The sequence below is a fragment of the Schistocerca gregaria genome, chromosome 2 (genome assembly GCF_023897955.1).
Source record: "Schistocerca gregaria isolate iqSchGreg1 chromosome 2, iqSchGreg1.2, whole genome shotgun sequence".
In the NCBI taxonomy this organism is placed as follows: Eukaryota; Metazoa; Arthropoda; class Insecta; order Orthoptera; family Acrididae; genus Schistocerca; species Schistocerca gregaria.
Genome location: NC_064921.1, coordinates 477732665 through 477757708, shown reverse-complemented (window position 1 = coordinate 477757708; position 25044 = coordinate 477732665). Strand labels below are relative to the sequence as shown.

At 43.0% G+C, this 25044-nt stretch overlaps 1 protein-coding gene across 1 annotated transcript in view; it reads right to left on the bottom strand.

Moving 5' to 3' along the window:
- The window catches only part of LOC126327009 (luciferin 4-monooxygenase-like), an 87347-nt gene extending 72321 nt beyond the window's left edge, over nt 1-15026 (bottom strand). Inside the window, exon 1 of the mRNA XM_049995818.1 lies at nt 14542-15026. Within this exon, the coding sequence (XP_049851775.1) occupies nt 14542-14661 (120 nt within the window). The 5' untranslated portion in view covers nt 14662-15026. The remainder of the gene's footprint in view (nt 1-14541) is intronic.
- Between the last annotated feature and the right edge of the window lie 10018 nt (nt 15027-25044).

Below are 25044 nucleotides of genomic sequence, written 5' to 3'. Positions count from 1 at the left end.
AGTGAGGAGGGTACTTACTGTACAGCTATCATTCCCTTCCCTCTTCCTAGTTCAGTTACCGAAGGCTACTCAGGAAGATAGGTGGTCGCTGTCATTATATAAACTACGATTTCTCTTAGGCGTGATATATGTTGGAAAAATTTCGGAACATAGGCACTTGTAATTTTGTAAATAAGCCTATCCGCGATGCAGTGCCTTACTTCTAAGGTCCCCTACTGCTGTTGGTTGATATTTTATGTGACTCTCTCATGCGAACTAAACAAATCCATGACGAACGATGCAGCTCTTCTTAGAATCTTTTCTCTTTCGTTATCCAACATGATAAAGGCTCCAGACCGATGAATAATAAGCAGGAACTGGCCGAATAACTATGCAGTAAAACAATATCTGACCCTTCGTCTATTTACGCACATCACATCTTATAAAATTGATGTATCAGAGCGACTAGAAGCCGGCAGGCACTGTTTTTCATGCAGAGGAAGTTTGGAGCAGCTAGGATGCACAAAAAGTCAAATGTGTTCCTCAACTCTTTCCTTGTGGGGGCCAATGGTATTCTAACGTCAACGGAGACGTAAAGTTTCGTTCGCTCATCCAGCATGATGTTTCTCCGCACCAGGACATTCTTTCTCGGCGTTCCTTTGATTGTGCTTGCTAACACATTTCACCCAGGGGAACGTGCAACTAGAACCGTTCTGCAAAATAAAAAGGAGTCCCTATATTCGTTCAAAACCTAGCCTCGGTCTAAATGACTCATCGACAAAAAGACCAACGTCTGCACGGCCGTGAATGGAATAAATCCTGCTGGACGCCAAGTACGCAAACAACTTTTCGTGAGTCTCCATACACCATTTTTCGGGAAACAACCTCTCTAGTGGCATCCGACATTTCTGCAGACAATTGTCTTGTATGCCCTGTTATATTTCCTGTGCATGTGGGTCCACATATACATCCGGTTGCGGAGCGATTTCTCTTAATCAATCTTGTTTTCTCTTAGTCTTAGAACAACATTTCGTAGAAAACATTATAACTACATCTTGTGGTATGTTAAATCGCGGTTCAGGCAGTGCTTCCATCGTCCGGGGAGTCGACCTCAAGAAACAGGGTATAAATAACATCGTTGGGACGTGAACATTCTGTTCTTACCAATTGGGGTACATGGTTCATTGTGTGTCCAGTGAATTTTTATTCGTTGTCTGTGCCTCACATACTTATCCGAAGCAAGAAGTAATTCTTTTCTAAGCAGTTAGCTCATCATTCACCCGTCCAACTTTCTCGTTACCATAGCACGCTAAACTTTTGGTCGCTGCTGTCATCGACACAATATTAGTCATTGCAGAAATGTGGCAGGTAACACGTTCCTATTGCCACGTACTTGAGTCTCTTTTCGTTCTATTTCTGGATACAGCGTCGGAAGAGTGGCTGCTTGAATTCTTTTAAGGCAACGGTCTAATAGGAACAAGAAATTCCCCATAATTTCTTTTATTTTTACAAGTATATTATCGAGATATTGTTGGAATCTTTTTCCGAAGGTCTCTCAACACAGATTTTTCATAAATTTCCGTGAATCTGCCATCTCTTAAGCTATGTTAGAGATTAAGATTTCTGCGACGTCTTGATGATTAGCTATGGAGCATAGCTCATTTGGAAAAGTGTAGGTGAGGAGGCTACCATTCTTTGATTAAGGCGCCAACCCTTTAAGAATTTGGGTAAACCAAAGAAAACTTAAATCAGGACATCTGAAAGAGCTTCTAACGAATTCGAGTTAAGAATTTTAAACACCACTCCACCTCCCTTGGTTTCCAATTCCCGCATAGATCTATTACTACAATCGCTGCCATTTTACAGCGACAGTCACCGTACACTTTTCAGAATATGCTACAGTTAATTCCATCATCGCTCAGTTACTGTTAATTCTTCATAACTGCATAGAAACCAAAAAAGACAGAAGCATACATGTCATTTATATTCTCATAATGTTAACGTTTGTTTAAGACAAAATTACAGAAAGTAAGACGACATACACGCCACAGCTGTCAAAAATTGCCTTGAGGCTACACACAGAACTGCCATCTTCTTAGTACGCTATAGAATAATGAATCCCCAGTTACAGGTATCATACTTGTTTTGATTTATTCTTATTCAGTATCTTGTATGTGTCTTATCAACGCCTGCACTTTGGCCTTGGTGTAGTGATTACGTGAGTCGCACACCATTGTACATGAAGATCGCGGGTATTTCTTATCTCCGCTTTAAAAACACAACGTGAAAAAACGTAGGACGATCTTTACACCATTTTCAGACAGATGGCTCTCACGCTAATAAAGGTGTGACTGCGTAGTGAAGAAAGACAGACTACCAGTTTAAAAACCAATGACAACTCCACAATCCGAAATATGGCATAAGGTGCTGACGCTAAAGCGAAAAGAAAAATAATACCAGGACTAAAGCAAACTCGTTTCAATAGCAGTTTTACAGCTACATTTTTATTATTTTATTTCTTTGCGATTATTATGTGGGTCGCAGAGCTCATTTTTGTTATCGGCGAAGCTGTCAAGCTGAAACCTGCTGTCATCATTGTTGTTGTTGTTGTGGCTTTCAGTCCTGAGACAGGTTTGATGCAGCTCTCCATGCTACTCTATCCTGTGCAAGCTTCTTCATCTGCAAGTACCTACTGCAGCCTACATCCTTCTGAATCTGCTTAGTGTATTCATCTCTTGGTCTCCCTCTACGATTTTTACCCTCCACGCTGCCCCGCTGCCCTCCAATACTAAACTGGTGATCCATCGATGCCTCAGAACATGTCCTACAACCGATCCCTTCTTCTAGTCAAGTTATGCCACAAACTTCTCTTCTCCCCAATCCTATTCAATGCCTCCTCATTAGTTAAGTGATCTACCCATCTAATCTTCAGCATTCTGCTGTAGCACCACATTTCAAAAGCTTCTATTCTCTTCTTGTCTACACTATTACCGTCCACGTTTCACTTCCATACATGGCTACACTCCATACAAATATTTTCAGAAACGACTTCCTGGCGTTTAAATCTATACACGATGTTAACAAAATTTTCCTCTTCAGAAATGCTTTCCTTGCCATTGCTAGTCTACATTTTATATCCTCTCTACTTCGACCATCATCAGTTATTTTCCTCACCAAATAGCAAATCTCCTTTACTACTTTAAGTGCTTCATTTCCTAATTTAGCTCCCTCAGCATCACCCGACTTAATTCGACTACATTCCATTATCCTCGTTTTGCTTTTGTTGATGTTCATCTTATACCCTCCTTTCAAGACACTGTCCATTCCGTTTAACTGCTCTTCCAAGTCCCTTGCTGTCACTGACACAATTACAATGTCATCAGCGAACCTCAAAGTTTTTATTTCTTCTCCATAGATTTTAATAACTACTACGAACTTTTCTTTTGTTTCCTTTATTGCTTGCTCAATATAGAGATTGAATAACATCGGGGATAGGCTACAACCCTGTCTCACTCCCTTCCCAGCAACTGCTTCCCTTTCATACCCCTCGACTCTTATAACTGCCATATGCTTTCTGCACAAATTGTAAATAGCCTTTCGCTCCCTGTATTTTACCCCTCCCATCTTGAGAAATTGAAAGAGTGTATTCCAATCAACATAGTAGGTTAGCCTTACCTTAACCTTTCTTTTAAGATAAGTCGTAGGGTCAATATTGTCTCACGTGTTCCAACATTTCTACGGAATCCAAACTGATCTTCCCCGGGGTCGGCTTCTACTAGTTTTTCCATTCGTCTGTAAACAATTCGCGTTAGTATTTTGCAGCTGTGACTTATTAAACTGATAGTTCGGTAATTTTCACATCTCTCAACACCTGCTTTCTTTGGGATTTTAATTATTGTATTCTTCTTTAAGTCTGAGGGTATTTCGCCTGTCTCATACAACTTGCTTACCAGATGGTAGAGTTTTGTCAGGACTGGCTCAAGGCTGTCAGTAGTTCTAATGGAATATTGTCTACTCCGGGGGCCTTGTTTCGACTCAGGTCTTTCAGTGCTCTGTCAAACTCTTCACTTAGTATCATATCTCCCATTTCATCTTCATCTACATCCTCTTCCATTTCCATAATATTGTCCTCAAGTACATCGCCCTTGTATAGACCTTCTATATACGCCTTCCACCTTTCTGCTTTCCCTTCTTTGCTTAGAACTGGCTTTCCATCTGAGCTCATTCATACAATTGGTTCTCTTTTCTCCAAAGGTCTCTTTAATTTTCCTGTAGGCAGTATCTATCTTACCCCTAGTGAGATAAGCCTCTACATCCTTACATTTGTCCTCTAGCCATCCCTGCTTAGCCATTTTGCACTTCCTGTCGATATCGTTTTTGAGACGTCTGTATTCCTTTTTGACTGCAGCATTTACTGTATTTTTATATTTTCTCCTTTCATCAATTAAATTCAATATTTCTTCTGTTACCCAAGGGTTTCTACTAGCCCTATTTGATCCTCCGCTGCTTTCACTATTTCATCCTTCAAAGCTACCCGGTCTTCTTCCACTGTATTTCTTTCCCCCATTCCTGTGAATTGTTCCCTTACAGTCTCCATGAATCTCTGTACAACCTCTGGTTCTTTCATTTTATCCAGGTCCCATCTCCTTAAATCCCCACCTTTTTGCAGTTTCTTAAGTTTTAACCTACAGTTCATAACCAATAGATTGTGGTCAGAGTCCACATCTGTCCGTGGAAATGTCTTACAATTTAAAACCTGGTTCCTAAATCTCTGTCTTACCATTATATGATCTATCTGACACGTTTTAGTAACTCCAGGGTTCTTCCATGTATACAACCTTGTTTCATGATTCTTGAACCAAGTGTTAGCTATGATTAAGTTATGCTCTGCACAAAATTCTACCAGGCGGCTTCCTCTTTCATTTCTTAGCCCCAATCCATATTCACTTACTACGTTTCCTTCTCTCCCTTTTCCTATTCCCGAATTCCAGTCATCCATGACTATTAAATTTTCGACCTCCTTCACTACCTGAATAATTTCTTTTATCGCAACACACATTTCATCAATTTCTTCATCATCTGCAGAGCTAGTTGGCATATAAACTTGTACTACTGTAGTAGGCGTGGGCTTCGTGTCTATCTTGGCCACAATAATGCGTTCACTATGCTGTTTGTAGTAGATTACCCTTACTCCTATTTTTTATTCATTATTAAACCTACTCCTGCATCATCCCTATTTTATTTTGTATTTATAACCCTGTTTTTGTGGTTAGTTCCTGTAGATATTGGCTATTAGGCCACTCCAGATAAAAAAGTCAAGTCGTATTGAATCAAGTGACATTGGGGGCCACACATTTCTCAAAATCACTCTACCATGGAAAAATGATTCCACTTTAGCTATGGTCACTCGAGACGTGTGGTATGTTGTGTCATCCTGTCTGTGTCAGCCGAGTGTAAGCTCTTCATCATTCAACTAGTTCACAAATTCCCGAAACATTTCGATGTTACATGCACTTGACACAGTAGACTCGCAAAAAATTGGCCCAATCTACATGACTACTCTGCAATTCACATTTAAGTGCTTGGCAGAGGGTTCATCGAACCACAATCATACTATCTCTCTACTATTCCACTCCCGAACAGCGAGCGGGAAAAACGAACACCTAAACCTTTCTGTTCGAGCTCTGATTTCTCTTATTTTATTTTGATGATCATTCCTACCTATGTAGGTTGGGCTCAACAAAATATTTTCGCATTCGGAAGAGAAAGTTGGTGACTGAAATTTCGTAAAAAGGTCTCGCCGCGACGAAAAACGTCTATGCTGTAATGACTTCCATCCCATCTCGTGTATCATATCTGCCACACTCTCTCCCCTATAGAGTGATAATACAAAACGAGCTGCCCTTTTTTGCACCCTTTCGATGTCCTCCGTCAGTCCCAACTGGTAAGGATCCCACACCGCGCAGCAATATTCTAACAGAGGACGAACGAGTGTAGTGTAAGTTGTCTCTTTAGTGGACTTGTTGCATCTTCTAAGTGTCCTGCCAATGAAACGCAACCTTTGGCTCGCCTTCCCGACAATATTATCTATGTGGTCCTTCCAACTGAAGTTGTTCGTAATTTTAACACCCAGGTACTTAGTTGAATTGACAGCCTTGAGAATTGTACTATTTATCGAGTAATCGAATTCCAACGGATTTCTTTTGGAACTCATGTGGATCATCTCACACTTTTCGTTATTTAGCGTCAACTGCCACCTGACACACCATACAGCAATCTTTTCTAAATCGCTTTGCAACTGATACTGGTCTTCGGATGACCTTACTAGACGGTAAATTACAGCGTCATCTGCGAACAATCTAAGAGAACTGCTCAGATTGTCACCCATGTCATTTATATAGATCAGGAACAGCAGAGGTCCCAGGACGCTTCCCTGGGAAACACCTGATATCACTTCAGTTTTACTCGATGATTTGCCGTCTATTACTACGAACTACGACCTTCCTGACAGGAAATCACGAATCCAGTCGCATAACTGGGACGATACCCCATAGCTCCTCAGCTTGATTAGAAGTCGCTTGTGAGGAACGGTGTCAAAAGATTTCCGGAAATCTAGAAATACGGAATCAACTTGAGATCCCCTCTCGATAACGGCCATTACATCGTGCGAGTAAGAGCTAGCTGCGTTGCACAAGAGCGATGTTTTCTGAAGCCATGCTGATTACGTGTCAATAGATCGTTCCCTTCGAGGTGATTCATAATGTTTGAATAAAGTATATGCTCCAAAACCCTACTGCAGACCGACGTCAATGATATAGGTCTGTAGTTAAATGGATTACTCCTACTACCCTTCTTGAACACTGGTGCGACCTGCGCAATTTTCCAATCTGTAGGTACAGATCTATCGGTGAGCGAGCGGTTGTATATGAGTGCTAAGTAGGGAGCTATAGTATCAGCGTAATCTGAAAGGAACCTAATCGGTATACAATCTGGACCTGAAGACTTGCCCGTATCAAGCGATTTGAGTTGCTTCGCAACCCCTAAGGTATCTACTTCTAAGAAACTCATGCTAGCAGATGTTCGTGTTTCAAATTCTGGAATATTCCATTCGTCTTCCCTGGTGAAGGAATTTCGGAAAACTGCGTTCAATAACTCCGCTTTAGCGGCACAGTCGTCGATAACAGTACCATCGGCACTGCGCAGCGAAGGTATTGACTGCGTCTTGCCGCTTGTGTACTTTACATACGACCAGAATTTCTTCGGATTTTCTACCAAATTTCGAGACAATGTTTCGTTGTGGAACCTATTAAAGGGATCTCGCATCGAAGTACGTGCCAAATTTCGCGCGTCTGTAAGTTTTAGCCCATCTTCGGGATTTCGCGTTCTTCTGAACTTCGCATGCTTTTTCCGTTGCCTCTGCAACAGCGTTCGGACCTTTTTTGTGTACCACGGGGAACCGTTCCATCTGTTACCAATTTATGAGGTATGAATATCTCAATTGCTGTTGCTACTATATCTTTGAATTTGAGCCACATCTCGTCTGCATTCTCATAGTCAGTTCGTAAGGAATGGAAATTGTCTTTTAGGAAGGCTTCTAGTGACACTTAATTCCGCTTTTTTAAATAAAATTATTTTGCGTTTGTTTCTGATGGATTTGGAAGAAATGGTATTGAGCCTAGCTACAACGACCTTGTGATCACTAATCCCTGTATCAGTCATGATGCTCTCTATCAGCTCTGGATTGTTTGTGGCTAAGAGGTCAAGTGTGTTTTCGCAACCATTTACAATTCGCGTGGGTTCGTGGACTAACTGCTCGAAATAATTTTCGGAGAAAGCATTTAGGACAATCTCGGAAGACGTTTTCTGCCTACCACCGGTTTTGAACAAGTATTTTTGCCAACATACCGAGGGTAGGTTGAAGTCCCCACCAACTATAACCGTATGAGTGTGTTATTTATTTGTTACGAGACTCAAACTTTCTCTGAACTGTTCCGCAACTGTATCATCGGAGTCTGGGGGTCGCCCAATGATGCGACGACAGATACTGCACAGAACAAGCCAGTCTTCTGTGAATGCAGGGGTTGCTCGTCCAGTGCATGTGAATTTTCATGACACTACAAACGTGTATTCCGGTAGTTTACATAGCCGGAGTGGTGGAACCACGCTATCACTGAACCACGTGTAGTGCAATATTTACGGCCTCTGACCAATACATTTCTGAAACCAATGACAAAATGCAATGCGTTAGCCTTTGTCATTGGCGTTCACTTCCTGAACAACTGTAAACCTATGTGGATTCACGTCTGCTTTCTTCGCAGTTCTGCGAGGTGTGCTCCGTGACATTCCACATTCCTGAGTTAAACGTCGAACAGACTTTGCAGTAGAAGTCTACAATCGTTGTTTGACGTCAGTCACTTATTCTTCCGATAGTGGCTGCTGTCCCCCGCCGTGAAGCTCCAGCACCGTTCCATTGCTCCCCAATTTGTTCATTAACTTCTGTATACGCACTTAGACGATATATGTTGGCCACCAATCCGTTCAGATAACATGCGCTGACATGTCTTAATGAGCCAGTAAACGATTATTGTTTCACAAGAAACACTGAGCTCTAGCCACAGCGAAGCGCGGAAATAAACTTTTGTGTTAAACGATGTTGCAGGGTGCAGTGTCGCCGTGTCAAATGTCACAGATTACACGGTGAAAATTCAGCGGAATTGCTAGACAAGTTTGGGAAGCCACTTTCGAGTTGGTCACCCTGTGTTATTTAGTTATTTTCGTACTATAGCTCGTGTGTTATGTAAGTACGCCATTTTGACGAAACTGCATATTGAAGACTAGTCGTTCTTCGTAGAATTTATTATAATTAAATCCCAGTTCATAATATAACGACGATTAAAGCCTTCGGAATATCATTACATAAAATACAAAGTCTTCTGTTGTCGGAATTCAATATAGCACTGCCGGTAGAGGCCCTGAATTACGAAAGAATCTGTGTGGCTTTGCGTTTTGCCGTATACTAATTTTTTTTAATCATCACGTTATCTAAAAAGTTTCTGGGACTTTCTGCAATATTCTGTGTTATATAAATATAAGTGCGTTCTCTCTTAGTGAGTGAGTTTGTCCGGTTTCGTCAGGTTTTATGAGCTGATGTCCAACCACCTAGATGGAACCTTCCGTTTTGTGTTACGAGCATGTTCAAGGATAGTGAAGTTTTTATTTATTTGGAAATTTGTGGTAAGGAGTACGGGATCAAACTGCTGAGGTCATCGGTCCCTAGTCTTACGCACTACTTAATCTAACTGAAACTAAGATTATGCTAAGGACGACACACACTGCCATGCCCGAGGGACGACTCGAACCTCCGATGCGAGCCGCGACAAGACGACGAAGACTGTACGGCTACCCCACGCGGCTGTGTACTACAGACAAGAAACATGGTTGCCAAATGGAAAGGGTAGGAGGTTAGCGTTGTAATAGAACTCACCTAAGAATTTTTCGCGAGTCCATTATTGTAAGCAAACTGTACGGTTTGCGGACGCGATACAGCCGCTACAGTTTCAAATGGTCCCACGTGACGAGGGAGCTGTCTCTCGTGAGGTCGTATTTCCCATCCGCTTCTACGTCAACGTTAGATGCCCCGTCCAATGCGAGGACGGCTTCAGTATGAGACGTCCTGCAAGTTGTAAAGCGGACTAGACAGAGAGCTCAACAAAGAGCTGGCTGATTCGTCACGGCTGTGACAGGTCAGAGAACGAGGGTCTGAGAAATGCTTAAATGTCTCTGGTGGGAGACATTGGAGGAGGGACGTTGTCCACAATGTAAAAGCTTACTTTTAAAATTTCAGGATGAATCAAGAAAAGTAAAACTCTTTTCTGCATGCAGCTCATGGGTCATTACAGCAAAGTTAACTACGTTCTAGGTTACACGATGATTTACCGATGACTGTACATTCTGTGCATCATCCGATATTGTATTCGAAGAGGGTAGAATGGTCACAGGACCCCATGTGCGACCTGCCATATACTCTATGGGTGACTTCTGCGTCACAGATGGAGGAGCAAACGAGACAACTTACTGCGTTTCATGAGTTTGTTGACCTGTGTCTCTGGTTATCGAGCTGCTCCTTATCACCAGCTGTAAGGACAGCCAGAAGATACTTTTATATCGTCATACTACTACTGACATTTTGCGTCGGCTGTGATGCTGATTATTGTAGTGCGAGAGCTGTGAATCCCCTTAGCCACGTCTCTGCAGTATCCTTCCTTCCAGGGTTGCTAGTCCAGCGAGGTATGCAGCAGAAATTCTGTGAAGTTTGGAAGGTAGGAGGCGAGCTACTGCCGAAAGTTGAGCTGTGAGGGCGGGTAGTGAGGCAGGCTTCGGTAGCTCAGTCGGTCAGAGCGCTGTCTGCCCCTTGTAACAAAAAATAAATAAAAAATAGCTAAGTGAATTATTCAACGATCAACTTGAGGATGTGCTGTGTGACGTCCCACCCACACCAAAGAATGAGAACAATAACGAGCAAAATACCGTACAGGAAAAAAGTAAAGATGTATGTCTGTAGAAAACTTGCTAGTAAAAGACAAAAGTCGCAGGTTCGTGTCACGGTCTGGCATACAATTTTAATCTGCCAGAAAGTTTCTCATCTGAATTGTTATGCACAAGCAACAATATGATGTAATAAGATCTTCGGCGAGTGATGTGTCGCCACGTGCCAAGTAAACGTAGATTTTAATCTCAAAATGCACACTCTTATCAGTATAAAGAGTATGAAAACAACAGGAGGTAAAGTCGAGAGACAGACTGTTATCAGTACCGTTATACGTAATAGGCTGTCGTCTACGGAGAAAGGCATGAAGAACTCATATCAAATCGTGCTAAGTCGGATCAGTGACGTGGTTAAAGTCCTTCATTTGACACTCTATAATTTATGGCAATGTTAGTGAATTTTTACTTGTAGAATTGATATAAACACACCTGAAGTTTCCAGAATGAGATTTTCACTCTGCAGCGGAATGTGTGCTGATATGAAACTTCCTGGCAGATTAAAACTGTGTGCCGGACCGAGACTCGAACTCGAGACCTTCGCCTTTCGCGGGCAAGTGCTCTAGGTAGGGGACGAGGTACTGGCGGAACTGAAGCTGTGAGGACGGGGCGTGAGTCGTGCTTGGGTACCTCAGCCGGTGGAGCACTTACCCGCGAAAGGCAAAGGTCTCGAGTTCGAGTCTCGGTCCGGCACACAGTTTTAATCTGCCAGGAAGTTTCAGAATGGTTAAAATGGCTTTGAGCACTATGGGACTTAACATCCGTGAAGTAGCGTTCTCGCTTCCCACGCCCGGGTTCGATTCCCGGCGGGGTCAGGGATTTTCTCTGCCTCGTGATGGCTGGGTGTTGTGTGATGTCCTTAGGTTAGTTAGGTTTAAGTAGTTCTAAGGTCTAGGGGACTGATGACCATAGATGTTAAGTCCCATAGTGCTCAGAGCCATTTGAACCCTTTGAACTTAACATGTGAGGTCATCAGTCCCCTAGAACTTTGAACTACTTAAACCTAACTAACCTGAGGACATCACACACATCCATGCCCGAGGCACAATTCGAACCTGCGACCGTAGCGGTCGCACGGATCCAGGCTGTAGCGCCTAGAACCGCTCGCGTACAACGGCCGTCTAAGTTTCAGACCTGAAGTTTATTTGTCGAAACCAACCATCGTCAAATGAAGTCTAGAACGACCTATACTGTATTTAGAAAGAGACCGTATATCTTCTACAAATTTTCTTGAAAAGTTTATCTTATATTCAACCAGTTATCGTTCACTGCCTCGACTGACACCAACAAATGAGTATGTAATCAAGGAACCTTTACTCGATCAATGGTTCGACAGTCATCATCCGCAAGGTTTGCTCGAAGACTACAGTCATTTACTTAGGCTCCAGTGTGAAGAGACCGGAGATATTTTCTTGAATTTACTCAAAAGACCAAAGGCGACACAAAAAGGGTCTTTCATAGGACAGTTTGTCGCCTTTCACTCTTTGAAAGTAAATAGCACAGATCATCATCTCCTTAATACTACTACAAGTTTTCTTATGCTGACAATCTGGTAACTGCAACACAACTATATGTCCTCTGTTCCATTGAGAGAAGTCTGACAAATGCGTAGGATCTCATTTATTGTACATCGTGCTCAAAAATACTTTTACAATCTTTGGAGACAGGTTTCTTACACGAAAACAAGAACAAACGTTCATGTAAATATATGCCCCAAAATCCCTCGTTTCTGAGTTACTAATGAAAGGAGTTCATGAACACGTAAATTCATAATAAATGGTCGAAATGCTCTTCTGTTGCTTCCAAACACGCATGCACTCATCGAATCACGGATTGTCGCAGACTTTCAAGTACTGCCTGACAGTTTCCAGAGGTTTCACGGGCATCCATGACGAAGATTTTCCTCAGTCTGGAACAGCGCGACCGCTACGGTCGCAGGTTCGAATCCTGACTCAGGCTTGGATGTATGTGATGTCCTTAGGTTAGTTAGGTTAAAGTAGTTCAAAGTTGTAGGGGACTGATGACCTCAGATGTTAAGTCCCATAGTGCTCAGAGCCATTTGAACCGTTTGATAATTTTCTGCATCCGCGTGGCGTACCGCATAGAGAAATTGTTAAAGGTGCCCCCACACATAACAATCTAAACGACTGTGGTTGGCGAAGCGTGAAGGTCACGGAACTTATCCTTCTTATCTATCCATCTGTCATGGTAGATACCAGTCCGTGCATTTCGAACACTGAGATCGAAATGTGCTGGAGCTCAATCATGTATAAATCACATTTTTCTTCTACTGGGTTTTGGAGGGAATTCTGCATAAAATACCTGTAGACTGCAGCTCTAAGATGTGATGGGAGAAGGTATGGCCCTACCAGACAGTCACGTACAATTCCGGCCCACATTCATCTTAAACTGATGCTAATGTCTGGCCTGTACTGCAGCATGACTGCGATCGTTCCATATGTGTTGATTGTCCGTTATTCTGTGTCTCCCAAATGTTGCCTCGTCTGTGAACAAAGCTGATGAGGCAAACAACGGTTTGGCAGGGTTTGAGTAACAAACTGTCGGCAGAAGTTCTCTCGTGGTGGGTGATGAGCAGGCGTTGAAGACGATATGGATATGTGAGTGTTTCGTGAAGTATCCTCCATGTTAAACTTGAAGATGTACCACGTGCCACGGCCACTTGTCTTGATACCTGGCTCTTTTTCGCCAGCTCGTAGAACGTGGTACGAGCAACACGTGATCTCCATCGGTCAATAGTCTGTGGAGCTACGTATTCCGTGTCGGCAACGCGACGATACACGGCACCAAAGGCTGGATGACTCGGTTGTCTTTGGTCTGGAGACGCCATATGATACAGCAGTCCAGCGTAGGGTCCATTGTGTTGCCAAGCAGACTTGGTTACATTCTCCATTCATCTGTATTCAACGTCCCCATTGTACACATATACTACAGGTCGTGAGTTAACTGAGAGTGATCCCTTCAAACGTGGTAGTTATTGATGTCTGCCAGGTCACGACATGAACATCTACCATATTTGAACTAAGCATTCTTAGTTAACTCACAATGGCCACGTTGAAGACAGATGAATGGCGAATGTAAATAAGTTCGTATGTCAAAATAACACCTTTTAGTATACAATGAGTCAAAGGAACGCATACGTAAGTGAGGGTGCTTGGTTGCACCTGGAAAGCCTTTGTACGTCAGCTTTCAACAACAACTCGAAAACGAAAGATTACCGGCATATGTTTATATGAAGTTTTTTCTTGTTTTGGTGAGAGTTACTTGCCCCCAAAGTTTGTACAAGTATTTTTAAAACACCTTGTAGAAGAGGAACAAACTAAATCCTTACTATCAGAAAACACAAATTTGTGGTCTCCATTTGAGAAATCTGGAAACTGAAAGAACGTCACTAGTAAACCGGAATGTCACCAACCAGGAGCATTATTACGCACAAAAATGTCTGGCAGTAACTTTGGTGGGTACGCCGAATTTTAACCGACATTGTATGAATAAGAAACTGGCTAATACGAGCATCATCAGGAGGCTAAAGAACGCTCATTAGTGTGCTTAACCACTTACACTGAGGACATTTACGCTTGCCCTGAGTTATTTGGAAGGGCAGTGCACAATCTCTGTGTAGTATGTATTTATAGCTGGACATCTCCCAAACGAGACTAGCAGACTGATACAGGGTGCCTAAAACCGCGCTTTGCCGACGCGTCCCACCCTCTGAGATACCGGCGAGAGCTTATTGCACAGTAAGAATGGGTGAAGATGCGAACGCATGAGTCTCACCAGCTAGTACATGGCCACCAGATTCCTGGAGTGACACACGTCAAGCAATAGTCGGCCGAGGACTTCCTCTGTTTCTTCTACCTGCAGGCAGCCACACTCCGCATAGTAATTGGGAAAGACAAGTGAAGAGAGATCAGGAATGCATCCGCCATCACGGCTATACCCAACACTCGGCGTGAACAATTATGTCATTAAACAATGAGAATTGCTCCAGCAATCACTTACCTGTGCGGTCTTGTCCCCATGTTTCAACATGTTGCTGAAAACGTATTTTCCCAGAGAGACATCTGGCAGCGGCAGGTCCATCCTAGGGCCACGCAGGATATTGTCCTGTGATTCCACCATGTCTATTGGTGCGATGTTGGTACTGAGCAACACGACACCCACTTACAGTGTGGGTGAATTTACGGCTTACAAAGCCGTTTCAGAACCGAGCAGCTGCCTCTTTGTCGTCAAGAAATCACTTAGAACAATGTGCGAGCCCTGCTCCTAGTCTAAGAGAGCTTAAGAGGAAAGTCATGAGCGGTCACGAATAAAACGACGTCTACTGAAAAGTTGTGGCGTAACATGAGTAAGGCGCTAATTTATGTGGTCCCTTCCCACCTACACCTTACGTCATTTACTCGCTTTCAAGCACAAGAAGATAAGTACTCGAACCTTGGAGCATAATGCTTCACTCACTTGCCACAGGCGAAAGCCTGATAACGTATGAATGTTGCTCCATAACATCCAACAGCTTGCTTATCACACACATTTCGAGGGACTCCATAATTATCTAAATGGTGCTGACTAAATAAAATGTATTGCATACACCTTAATACGTAAACCAGTTCTTCGATCTTTAACAAAACAAAAAGCGGCAAATTAAGTGATGGCATGATTACAAAAGATTCTGTTGAGAATCAGGCTTCTGAATTAGATTCAAGAAACGTTATAGTCAATTTCGGAAGAAATCTGCTGCTTTCTGACTCCTAATTCAGATGTCTTCCAGCGTTTGATTTTCAATGTACCACAATACAAATTCAAGCGTAATACTCACACACCATTATGTTATTGGGAACGACACTGTAATATGTATCACAAGGATGTTAGCGATATTACCAAAAATTCTTATTCGGAGCTTACCTGAAAAAGAGTGTCGACATACACTACTGGAAATTGAAAAAAGATCACATTGACACCGGACACTGCGAGAGGGCTGTACAAGCAATGATCACAAGCACGGCACAGCGGACACACCAGGAACCGCGGTGTTGGCCGTCGAATGGCGCTAGCTGCGCAGCATTTGTGCACCGCCGCCGTCAGTGTCAGCCAGTTTGCCGTGGCATACGGAGCTCCATCGCAGTCTTTAACACTGGTAGCATACCGCGACAGCGTGGACGTGAACCGTATGTGCAGTTGATGGACTTTGAGCGAGGGCGTATAGTGGGCATGCGGGAGGCCGGGTGGACGTACCGCCGAATTGCTCAACACGTGGGGCGTGAGGTCTCGATGAAGCGTCGTCTCACGCGGTCTGCACGTCCAGCGCGAACGCTGGTCCAACTGAGGCGCCAGGTGGAAATGGCATGGCAAGCCGTTCCACAGGACTACATCCAGCATTTCTACGATCGTCTCCATGGGGGAATAGCAACCTGCATTGCTGCGAAAGGTGGATATACACTGTACTAGTGCCGACATTGTGCATGCTCTGTTGCCTCTGTCTATGTGCCTGTGGTTCTGTCAGTGTGATCATGTGATGTATCTGACCCCAGGAATGTGTCAATAAAGTTTCCCCTTCCTGGGACAATGAATTCACGGTGTTCTTATTTCAATTTCCAGGAGTGTAGTTGAATTCTGACCTCTCCCACTCAGTGTGTATCATACACATATTTACCATCAAGGGGAGTGTTATAGGACCAGTACCCTTCACAATACTTATAGGTAACGTAATAAATAATGTGGAAAGTTTCATGAGGCTTTTCGCAGATAATGCTATGATGTACAGAGAAGTCACGACCCTACAGAATTGTAGCGAAATGCAGGAACACCTGCGGCAGATGGATGCTTGGTGCAGGAAGTGGAAAATGACCCACAACACAAACGAGTGTAACGTATTTTGACTACGTAGAGGGAAGACTAAAAAACTGCAGAACAGTCAATTCTTCCACGAAATATGTAAGAATAGTCTTAAGTAGCGATTTGAAGTGAAATGACCACACGAAACCAATCGGGAGTAACGCAGATGCCAGAATGAGATACACTGGAAGGATCCTCCGGAAATGTAGTTCACCAGCAATGGAAGTAGGTTACAAAACACTCGTTCTAGCAGTACTTGAATATTGCTCGGCAGTACGGAATCCATAGCATACAGGCTCATTTAGTAATCCCGAAAGCGTCAAGTAGATGCTCAGCCAAATCCAGCGGCAGAGGATGCAAGAGAGGTTTTCTGGATCACGTTATGGTGTACTTTTGAAGTTCCGAGAGGATACGTTCCTATAAGAGTCAGCCAAGTTATCGCTTCCTTACATGTAATCTCGCGAAAAGATCACGAAGGTAAAATTAGAGAAGTTCTAGCACACACCGAGGCTTGCCAGAAATCGCTCTTCCCGCGGCCATACGCTGCTGTTACAGGAAAAGGGGGAAGTGACACTGGTGTACAAAGTACTCTCTACCATACACAGTAAAGTGACTTTGGGAGTATAGATGTAGATGTAGAAGAAGATCCTAGTCAGAGAACAAAGGATGATCTGCAATTTACAGCAGTAACAATTAAAAAAGAAATGTGCGTGCCATTCAGTTTCGACGGTGAAACGTGACAGGTCAGTGCAAAACCTCCTTCAGTCTGCTTATATGCGTCTGCTCTCTGTGAATAACCGTAAGGTGCGCTGAATTGTATACAGCTGCAGTGTTGATCGAAAACCACGTCCCCTATGAGAAGTGGCCGCTGTTCTTCGAGCGTATTTTTACAGAGGTCAAAGACGTGAACACATGTTAGGGGCACCTTTTCACCCACAAAGTGCTGAAAATTGCCTTAAAAGGCGAAGAGTCAGCAATGATTAACAGCATGCGGATGCAGAGGGCAATGGAAACCACTGCATTAAAGAAACATAATGAGTACCTAAAGGACTTGTGGCCTGTACTTCAAGAAGTGTCGCGGTCTCTTTAGTGGCAAAAGATTCCATACTAATTCCCCAGTCGAATCTTCGGAAAGATACTGCTGAGGGGAGATGACTGTGATAGAAAGACTGAATAACCAACGAGTGGGCAACATTCTACAAGGAGGTGTGTGGAATGATAGAAGTCTAAAGGAAGTGGAGAAGCTACACAATCTAGAAATGATGGTGCAAGAGCTCAATCTAAATGCAGTAGGGGTGAAAGCCTTTCAACAGCCAATACGGCGTAAAATATTTATTTAAGGCAACCGGTTTCAACAGACGTTTCTGTCATCTTCAGGTCTAAGAAATATTTTTGTTATGGAAGAGCTTCATTTTAAGCTGAACCTCACACCAAAATGTTAAGTGGATAAGAATCAGCACATTTTCCACATTCACTTGACATCTTGGCCAGAGGTTCAGCGTAAATGAACACGTTTCACAACAAAAAGATTTTTAAGAGCTGAAGATTCAGCAAAGTGTGTTGAAAGCGGGGGTTATGTGATCTTCGATGTTGTATAGTGGGAGCAGGGTCAACGTGAACAGGAATGTAGGGCAGAGAGTGAGTTACTATGATACAGTTGTTCCCATCAGAATCGACAGCAATTCAACACCAGCAAAAATAGTTCAGCTATAGATGCTGACGTCACAAGCAGGAGAAGAAGAACAGAGAAAATGTATGAGAATATTGAACGAGTACTGTAGTACGTAAATGGAAAGACATTTATGGGAGAATATGGGTTTGACTATACGAATGAATGCTGAGAAAGACTGAGTTCTGCAGTAAAGGTCAGCTAGTGACAGCTAATACACGGTTCAAAAATTCAAGAAGGAGAATTACACTTGGAAATGGCCTGGAGACATGGGAACATTTCAGCTTGATTACATCATGGCCGGGCAGAGGTTTTGAAATCAGACATTGTATTTTAAGGCGTGCCTAGGACAGAAATACTCACTTTAGAATTTGGTAATGAAAATAGAATTTAGACTGATGTTTCAGAGACTCGTTTGGAAGAATCGGTGTGAAAAGAAGCGAGATACTGAAGTACGGAGGAATGAAGTGATGTGTTTGAAGTTCTCTGAGACTATAGGTACTACGAGAATGAACATCAGAGTACTCAGTTTGAAAGCTAACAAATGAATGTCCAGCGGTGTTTTGCACCGCGTGTTGGCAGGTCAAGAGAAGCCACATTGACAAGGGGACTGTAATAACTTCCCGTCACAGATTTGCTTCGCATTGATTGGATGTGAAGGGCATGACTAGGACTTGAATATTTGTAATTAGAAAAACGCATATCTCAACCATTTTCGAGAAAAACAAGTTCGAAAATTTTAGTTGTCGTCATATACTTTGTATGGTCAGCAAAGCAGAAGAAGCTCGCTGCCGAGCGAGTAACCATTTAGTTTCATAAGCGAGAGGTCACTGACTTCATTTTCGCTCTTGGAGTTGCTTCCTTTGGTTAGCATTCGCCGCTATGCTTCGATAAGCGTGGCACTCTGCGAAATTGTGAGGCGGCCGGGAACCGATTATAAACGTAAACCAAGTTCAAATGGTTCAAATGTCTCTGAGCACAATGGGACTTAACATCTGAGGTCATCAATCCCCTAGACTTAGAACTACTTAAACCTAACTAACCTAAGGACATCACACAAAATGTAAATCAAGTTTGTTTTGTAATAGACACATTGAAAACAAAAAATCATTGACATGCAAGAATTCGGGGTTCCTTGCAGTATGCTGTAGATCATGATAATTATTGTTTTACATTCTCTACGATCAGTATCATCATGATTCTTGCAGTGTTGCATGTAACATACACTCCTGGAAATTGAAATAAGAACACCGTGAATTCATTGTCCCAGGAAGGGGAAACTTTATTGACACATTCCTGCGGTCAGATACATCACATGATCACACTGACAGAACCACAGGCACATAGACACAGGCAACAGAGTATGCACAATGTCGGCACTAGTACAGTGTATATCCACCTTTCGCAGCAATGCAGGTTGCTATTCTCCCATGGAGACGATCGTAGAGATGCTGGATGTAGTCCTGTGGAACGGCTTGCCATGCCATTTCCACCTGGCGCCTCAGTTGGACCAGCGTTCGTGCTGGACGTGCAGACCGCGTGAGACGCTTCATCCAGTCCCAAACATGTTCAATGGGGGACAGATCTGGAGATCTTGCTGGCCAGGGTAGTTGACTTACACCTTCTAGAGCACGTTGGGTGGCACGGGATACATGCGGACGTGCATTGTCCTGCTGGAACAGCAAGTTCCCTTGCCGGTCTAGGAATGGTAGAACGATGGGTTCGATGACGGTTTGGATGTACCGTGCACTATTCAGTGTCCCCTCGACGATCACCAGAGGTGTACGGCCAGTGTAGGAGATCGCTCCCCACACCATGATGCCGGGTGTTGGCCCTGTGTGCCTCGGTCGTATGCAGTCCTGATTGTGGCGTTCACCTGCATGGCGCCAAACACGCATACGACCATCATTGGCACCAAGGCAGAAGCGACTCTCATCGCTGAAGACGACACGTCTCCATTCGTCCCTCCATTCACGCCTGTCGCGACACCACTGGAGGCGGGCTGCACGATGTTGGGGCGTGAGCGGAAGACGGCCTAACGGTGTGCGGGACCGTAGCCCAGCTTCATGGAGACGGTTGCGAATGGTCCTCGCCGATACCCCAGGAGCAACAGTGTCCCTAATTTGCTGGGAAGTGGCGGTGCGGTCCCCTACGGCACTGCGTAGGATCCTACGGTCTAGGCGTGCATCCGTGCATCGCTGTGGTCCAGTCCCAGGTCGACGGGCACGTGCACCTTCCGCCGACCACTGGCGACAACATCGATGTACTGTGGAGGCCTCACGCCCCACGTGTTGAGCAATTCCACCCGGCCTCCCGCATGCCCACTATACGCCCTCGCTCAAAGTCCGTCAACTGCACATACGGTTCACGTCCACGCTGTCGCGGCATGCTACCACTGTTAAAAACTGCGATGGAGCTCCGTATGCCACGGCAAACTGGCTGACACTGACGGCGGCGGTGCACAAATGCTGCGCAGCTAGCGCCATTCGACGGCCAACACCGCGGTTCCTGGAGTGTCCGCTGTGCCGTGCGTGTGATCATTGCTTGTACAGCCCTCTCGCAGCGTCCGGAGCAAGTATGGTGGGTCTGACACACCGGTGTCAATGTGTTCTTTTTTCCATTTCCAGGAGTGTATGTAGATACAATACTGAAAATAAAATGACTACACTGATTTTTTTAATGAAATTTTTTCTCCTTTTTTATGATAAAGGTTAAGAAAAAAGTAATTGAATTATTAGATATTGATACTTTTCACGGTCGTAGTAAATCTATTGTTGGCTTACTTGGGATTGAAAAATAAACTACCGGCAGTTAGACTTGATCCACGGGCCTACCGGAAATGAAACTAAGTGCTTAGTCCGCGATCCCGTGAAGACGAAAGGCCCTAAAAAAAAAAAAAAAAAAAAAAAAAAAAAAAAAAAAAAAAAAAGAGGTACGGCTAACGCTCGAATATTATTTTCAAATTCGATTTTCTCAATAACTGTCGAAAGTTGCGTCACTCGCTGGTGACATCGCTATCCTCACAAAGGAAACTGCCCATCGCACTCCCGTCAGGTTAAGTTGTAGGATGGCCCAGTGGTTAGTCCGTCAAAAACTGTACACACATCAAGCTTGAAAACAGGAAGAAGGTGTACTGAAGCAAGAAAAAAAAGCAAAACATAAACAGTGAACGGTCCAAGGTTGACAAGTACAACATCGAACGCCGTGGAAGAGCTACGATATCGCTTTGGACTGTAACGCGGACGAGCCGTGTCTAGAGTTTTTTCGTGACAATTTTAATTTTTTTTCAGAAAATTATAAACTGTCCGTTCGGTCATTGAAATTTTTGCTCTCTTTCTGTACTCTTGGCAGTTGCTGTACTATACAATGGTTACAGAACATGAGTCACGTGGTAAGAAGACATTATCGTCGAAAGTAAATGTGATGAATAGTGAGAGCAGGTAACATACCACATATACGTCGCACAGAAATGAAAACCACAAATAAGAGGGTATTAACTATGTTACAACAAATGGATTTCAACAGTCGGAACTTCCAAAACGGCACGCAACTCCAAAAAGTTTGAAAATATGTGTGTTGACAGAGCACAGGGAAAACGGCGTGATTGAGAACCGTTGCGTTCATTTGTTGCAGCTTCTGTGACAAACTATTATGTTTTCATCATTTCTTTGGGAGTGATGATATTAACATTCATACGAACACCTAAACCGGGCAAGGAGACAAATTTCACTCCCTACGGGTACAAATTAGGTCCGTCGATAAGAGATTCCTATCATATGACACACGTATTATCATTAATGGCCTGTATGACACACCAGACGTGTTTTCCTGTGGAGGAGGATCGGTTTGACTTGTCGCCTTGTCATCAAACATCTGCGGTTCTCATTCGCAAGCCATTTCAAAAATGGCTCTGAGCACTATGGGACTTAAGATCTGTGGTCATCAGTCCCCTAGAACTTAGAACTACTTAAACCTAACTAACCTAAGGACATCACACACATCCATGCCCGAGGCAGGATTCGAACCTGCGACCGTAGTGGTCATGCAGTTCCGGACTGAAGCGCCTAGAACCGCACGGCCACACCGGCCGGCTCGCAACCCATTTCCTTTCGGCTGATAATAGAGTAGTTGTGCAGAATCAACTTTGATTTTAGGTTCTTTCCTTACACCTCACTGTTTCAAACGGACGTTATACCGCGCCACAGACAAAAAAAAGTTGTGAGGCTATAACTTGGAACACGACTCGTCCGCTTTGGAGTCCAAAACCGGAACCGCTTAACCACGACACTTAACTCTTCGAGGCTACTCTATATTGTAGTAGTTGGGCGTGGACCCTTCAGTGTTTCTATTTTGCTTTTTTTTTCACACTTCAGTACACCTTCTTCCTATTTTCATGACAGATCTGTGTTCAGTTTTTGACGGACTATCTACTGGGCCATCTTGCCACTAAGTGTGGCAGTGGTTCGATGGGGAGTTTCCCTTGTCTGTGAAAGTGAAGGACTACCTAATGTGTTGAATGGGATGAACAATCTAATGAGCACAGAATACGTGTTGGGAGTATATCTAAGAAAGACAGAAGCAATTAAAAGTATCAGAAATGAGGACAGCGAGAAACTTAACACCAACACTGATGATCTGTCATAATCTGACAGATGTTCTTGTCGTGTCTTTTCACACTGTCATGAATCAAATCGATGAGGGGAAGTTCGTACAGTCCTCTTGTGAGCGCTCTATGGGGCTGTGCCGATTGGCAGTGGCCCTGAGGAAGGCCCAGGGCTAATTGTGGTGGGAGTGTGTTTGACAAGCACCGTTCATAACGGTGCGCCCGTGAGTCCGAGTCAGCTGGAGGCATCACCAACAGCAACGATACGTATGTTTAAAGCGCATCGAGACATTGTTTCAAGACCATGGGGATAACACTCTTTAGGAGTGCCGTGAGTTAAATGCTCGTCGTACTACTCATGTTTGACCCTCTAAAGGCTACAGTGGCGCCAATGGGACGTCTGTTTTACAACGCAATATAAAACAGCATTGTCTCTTTCCATGGGGATGTGCTGGTCACATTGTTGCGAACTAAAGGGATCCTGAACCCGGTATATTTGTTAGATGCCACAAGATTTTCTCCTCAAGCACAATGTCGATGCCTAAGGGTGGGGAATAAACAGTGTGTGCCAGTCATCTTAAATGTTCTATGCTATTTATTAAACGTTGCATAAAAGACAAGCGCCAGAGGGAAGGCATGTCTTATGACGCTGTGTGCGTTGTTATTTCTGCCTGAGACCAACCAGGCACATAAGATCAAGTGATACAGACACACAGCATTGAACTGGCTATTCCCCTTTTTTGTTTTTAATCAGCCGCTTTATATCGAAACATGAATGTCATTGCATCAGTTAACTATGAAGGACATTCGTATATGTAATTAAATGACAAAATTAATGCGTAGTAATGAAGTAATTCAAGATAATGAGAGATTAGCTCTCGTAAATACACCGTGTTTGGTATCATTAAAATCAACAATTTAGGAAATATCTTTTGTCTGGTTATAGTTGTTAAGGTGCCATTTTGTTCATAGTTGTGGAAAACTGTATATTATTTCACGGTGCTATGACAAAATTACATGGTGGGAGATTCACAGGGACAGCAAATTTTGCTTCTGACAAAACTGAAAACTTCGATTATACGCATTTAGAGGCTAAATATATCTTACTGATCGTCCCTGGCGGGACGTTAAACAGCCCAGCACAAAAAACAGAAATAGGAAATGTGCTGTCAGTAAGAGTTTTCTAACACGAAATTTTTGGATGTGAACCAGATATTGGCGAAACCAGTGTACAACTTTCAACACTATCTTTTTTTCCATATAGCAGCAGCACTCATGAGTTAGAAAATGAAAGACTTGGTACCAATTGTGGTGAGATAAAAGATTATTGAGATTTTAATTGTGTGGCCCAAATGGAAAGTCGATTTACAAGTAGTGGTGGTGTTGATGAATTAAAGTACATGCACGATTTCTACCAATTTAAAGAAAACTTACATGTTAAAGGTAAGAGTGTGTTGTCCTGAAGAAATTATGAGTGTCTGAGGTAACCTGTACTTCTGTCGAGATTTTCTTTTCATGATCAGCTGTGCGGTAACGAAGATTTGTTTGCCCTACAGTGTTATTTATGAAGAGTGACCGTGGAGCATTTCTCGTGTAAGGATAGATTAAATAAGCAAAGCAGGAGGATTTACTTCTGATTATTTACGATGTATGAGGATATTATGAAATATGACGTTATTATTACTATTATGGTACAGTAGAGATAAACATCGTGAAGGTATTAGTGATTACTGATGTGTGAATTATGAGGATTATGATGAAAATATGATAGGAAGATGCAGTGGTTAGGAATTATGATGTATAATGAGGAATGTAGAGGTCTCGCTATGACGTATACTAGAAATCGGTGAAGCTGATTTTTCTTTGCAAGGATATATTTCATTAGTTTGCATCTAATAAAGGGAAGGTGGTGAACAGTTATGTGGTTAGTAGCTCAACAGGGATCTGAAACACTAAGTAACACCTATAAAAGACAATAAAATTATTTTTTACGTGAAGCTTTTTTTAATAATCAGGTACAATTTATGGTATGTTTATGGTCTACCTTTTGTGAACATTTTTTCATTTACTGCATATGGCATACGAGAGCATTATGTGCTAAACTAACTACACACCTTCCTGTCTGCAAGTCACTCTAGGCAGAGATGGAAAACACCAAGGAGAAGATCATTAATGTTCCCTGAATAACAAAACCACAAAGGTAAGAGTTATTCAGAATATGCAAATGTATATCGCAATTAAAAGTTTCAACATGCTCAGAGCAATATTTTCTTTCAAATCGGCATCTCTACGAAAAATTACAGCTGCTAAATTCGTCTGTAACCTCACTTACATGAAAAAACATAAATATGTCATACCAATAACTAACCTCAATTAGTTTTCAAGTTATTTACTAAAAACA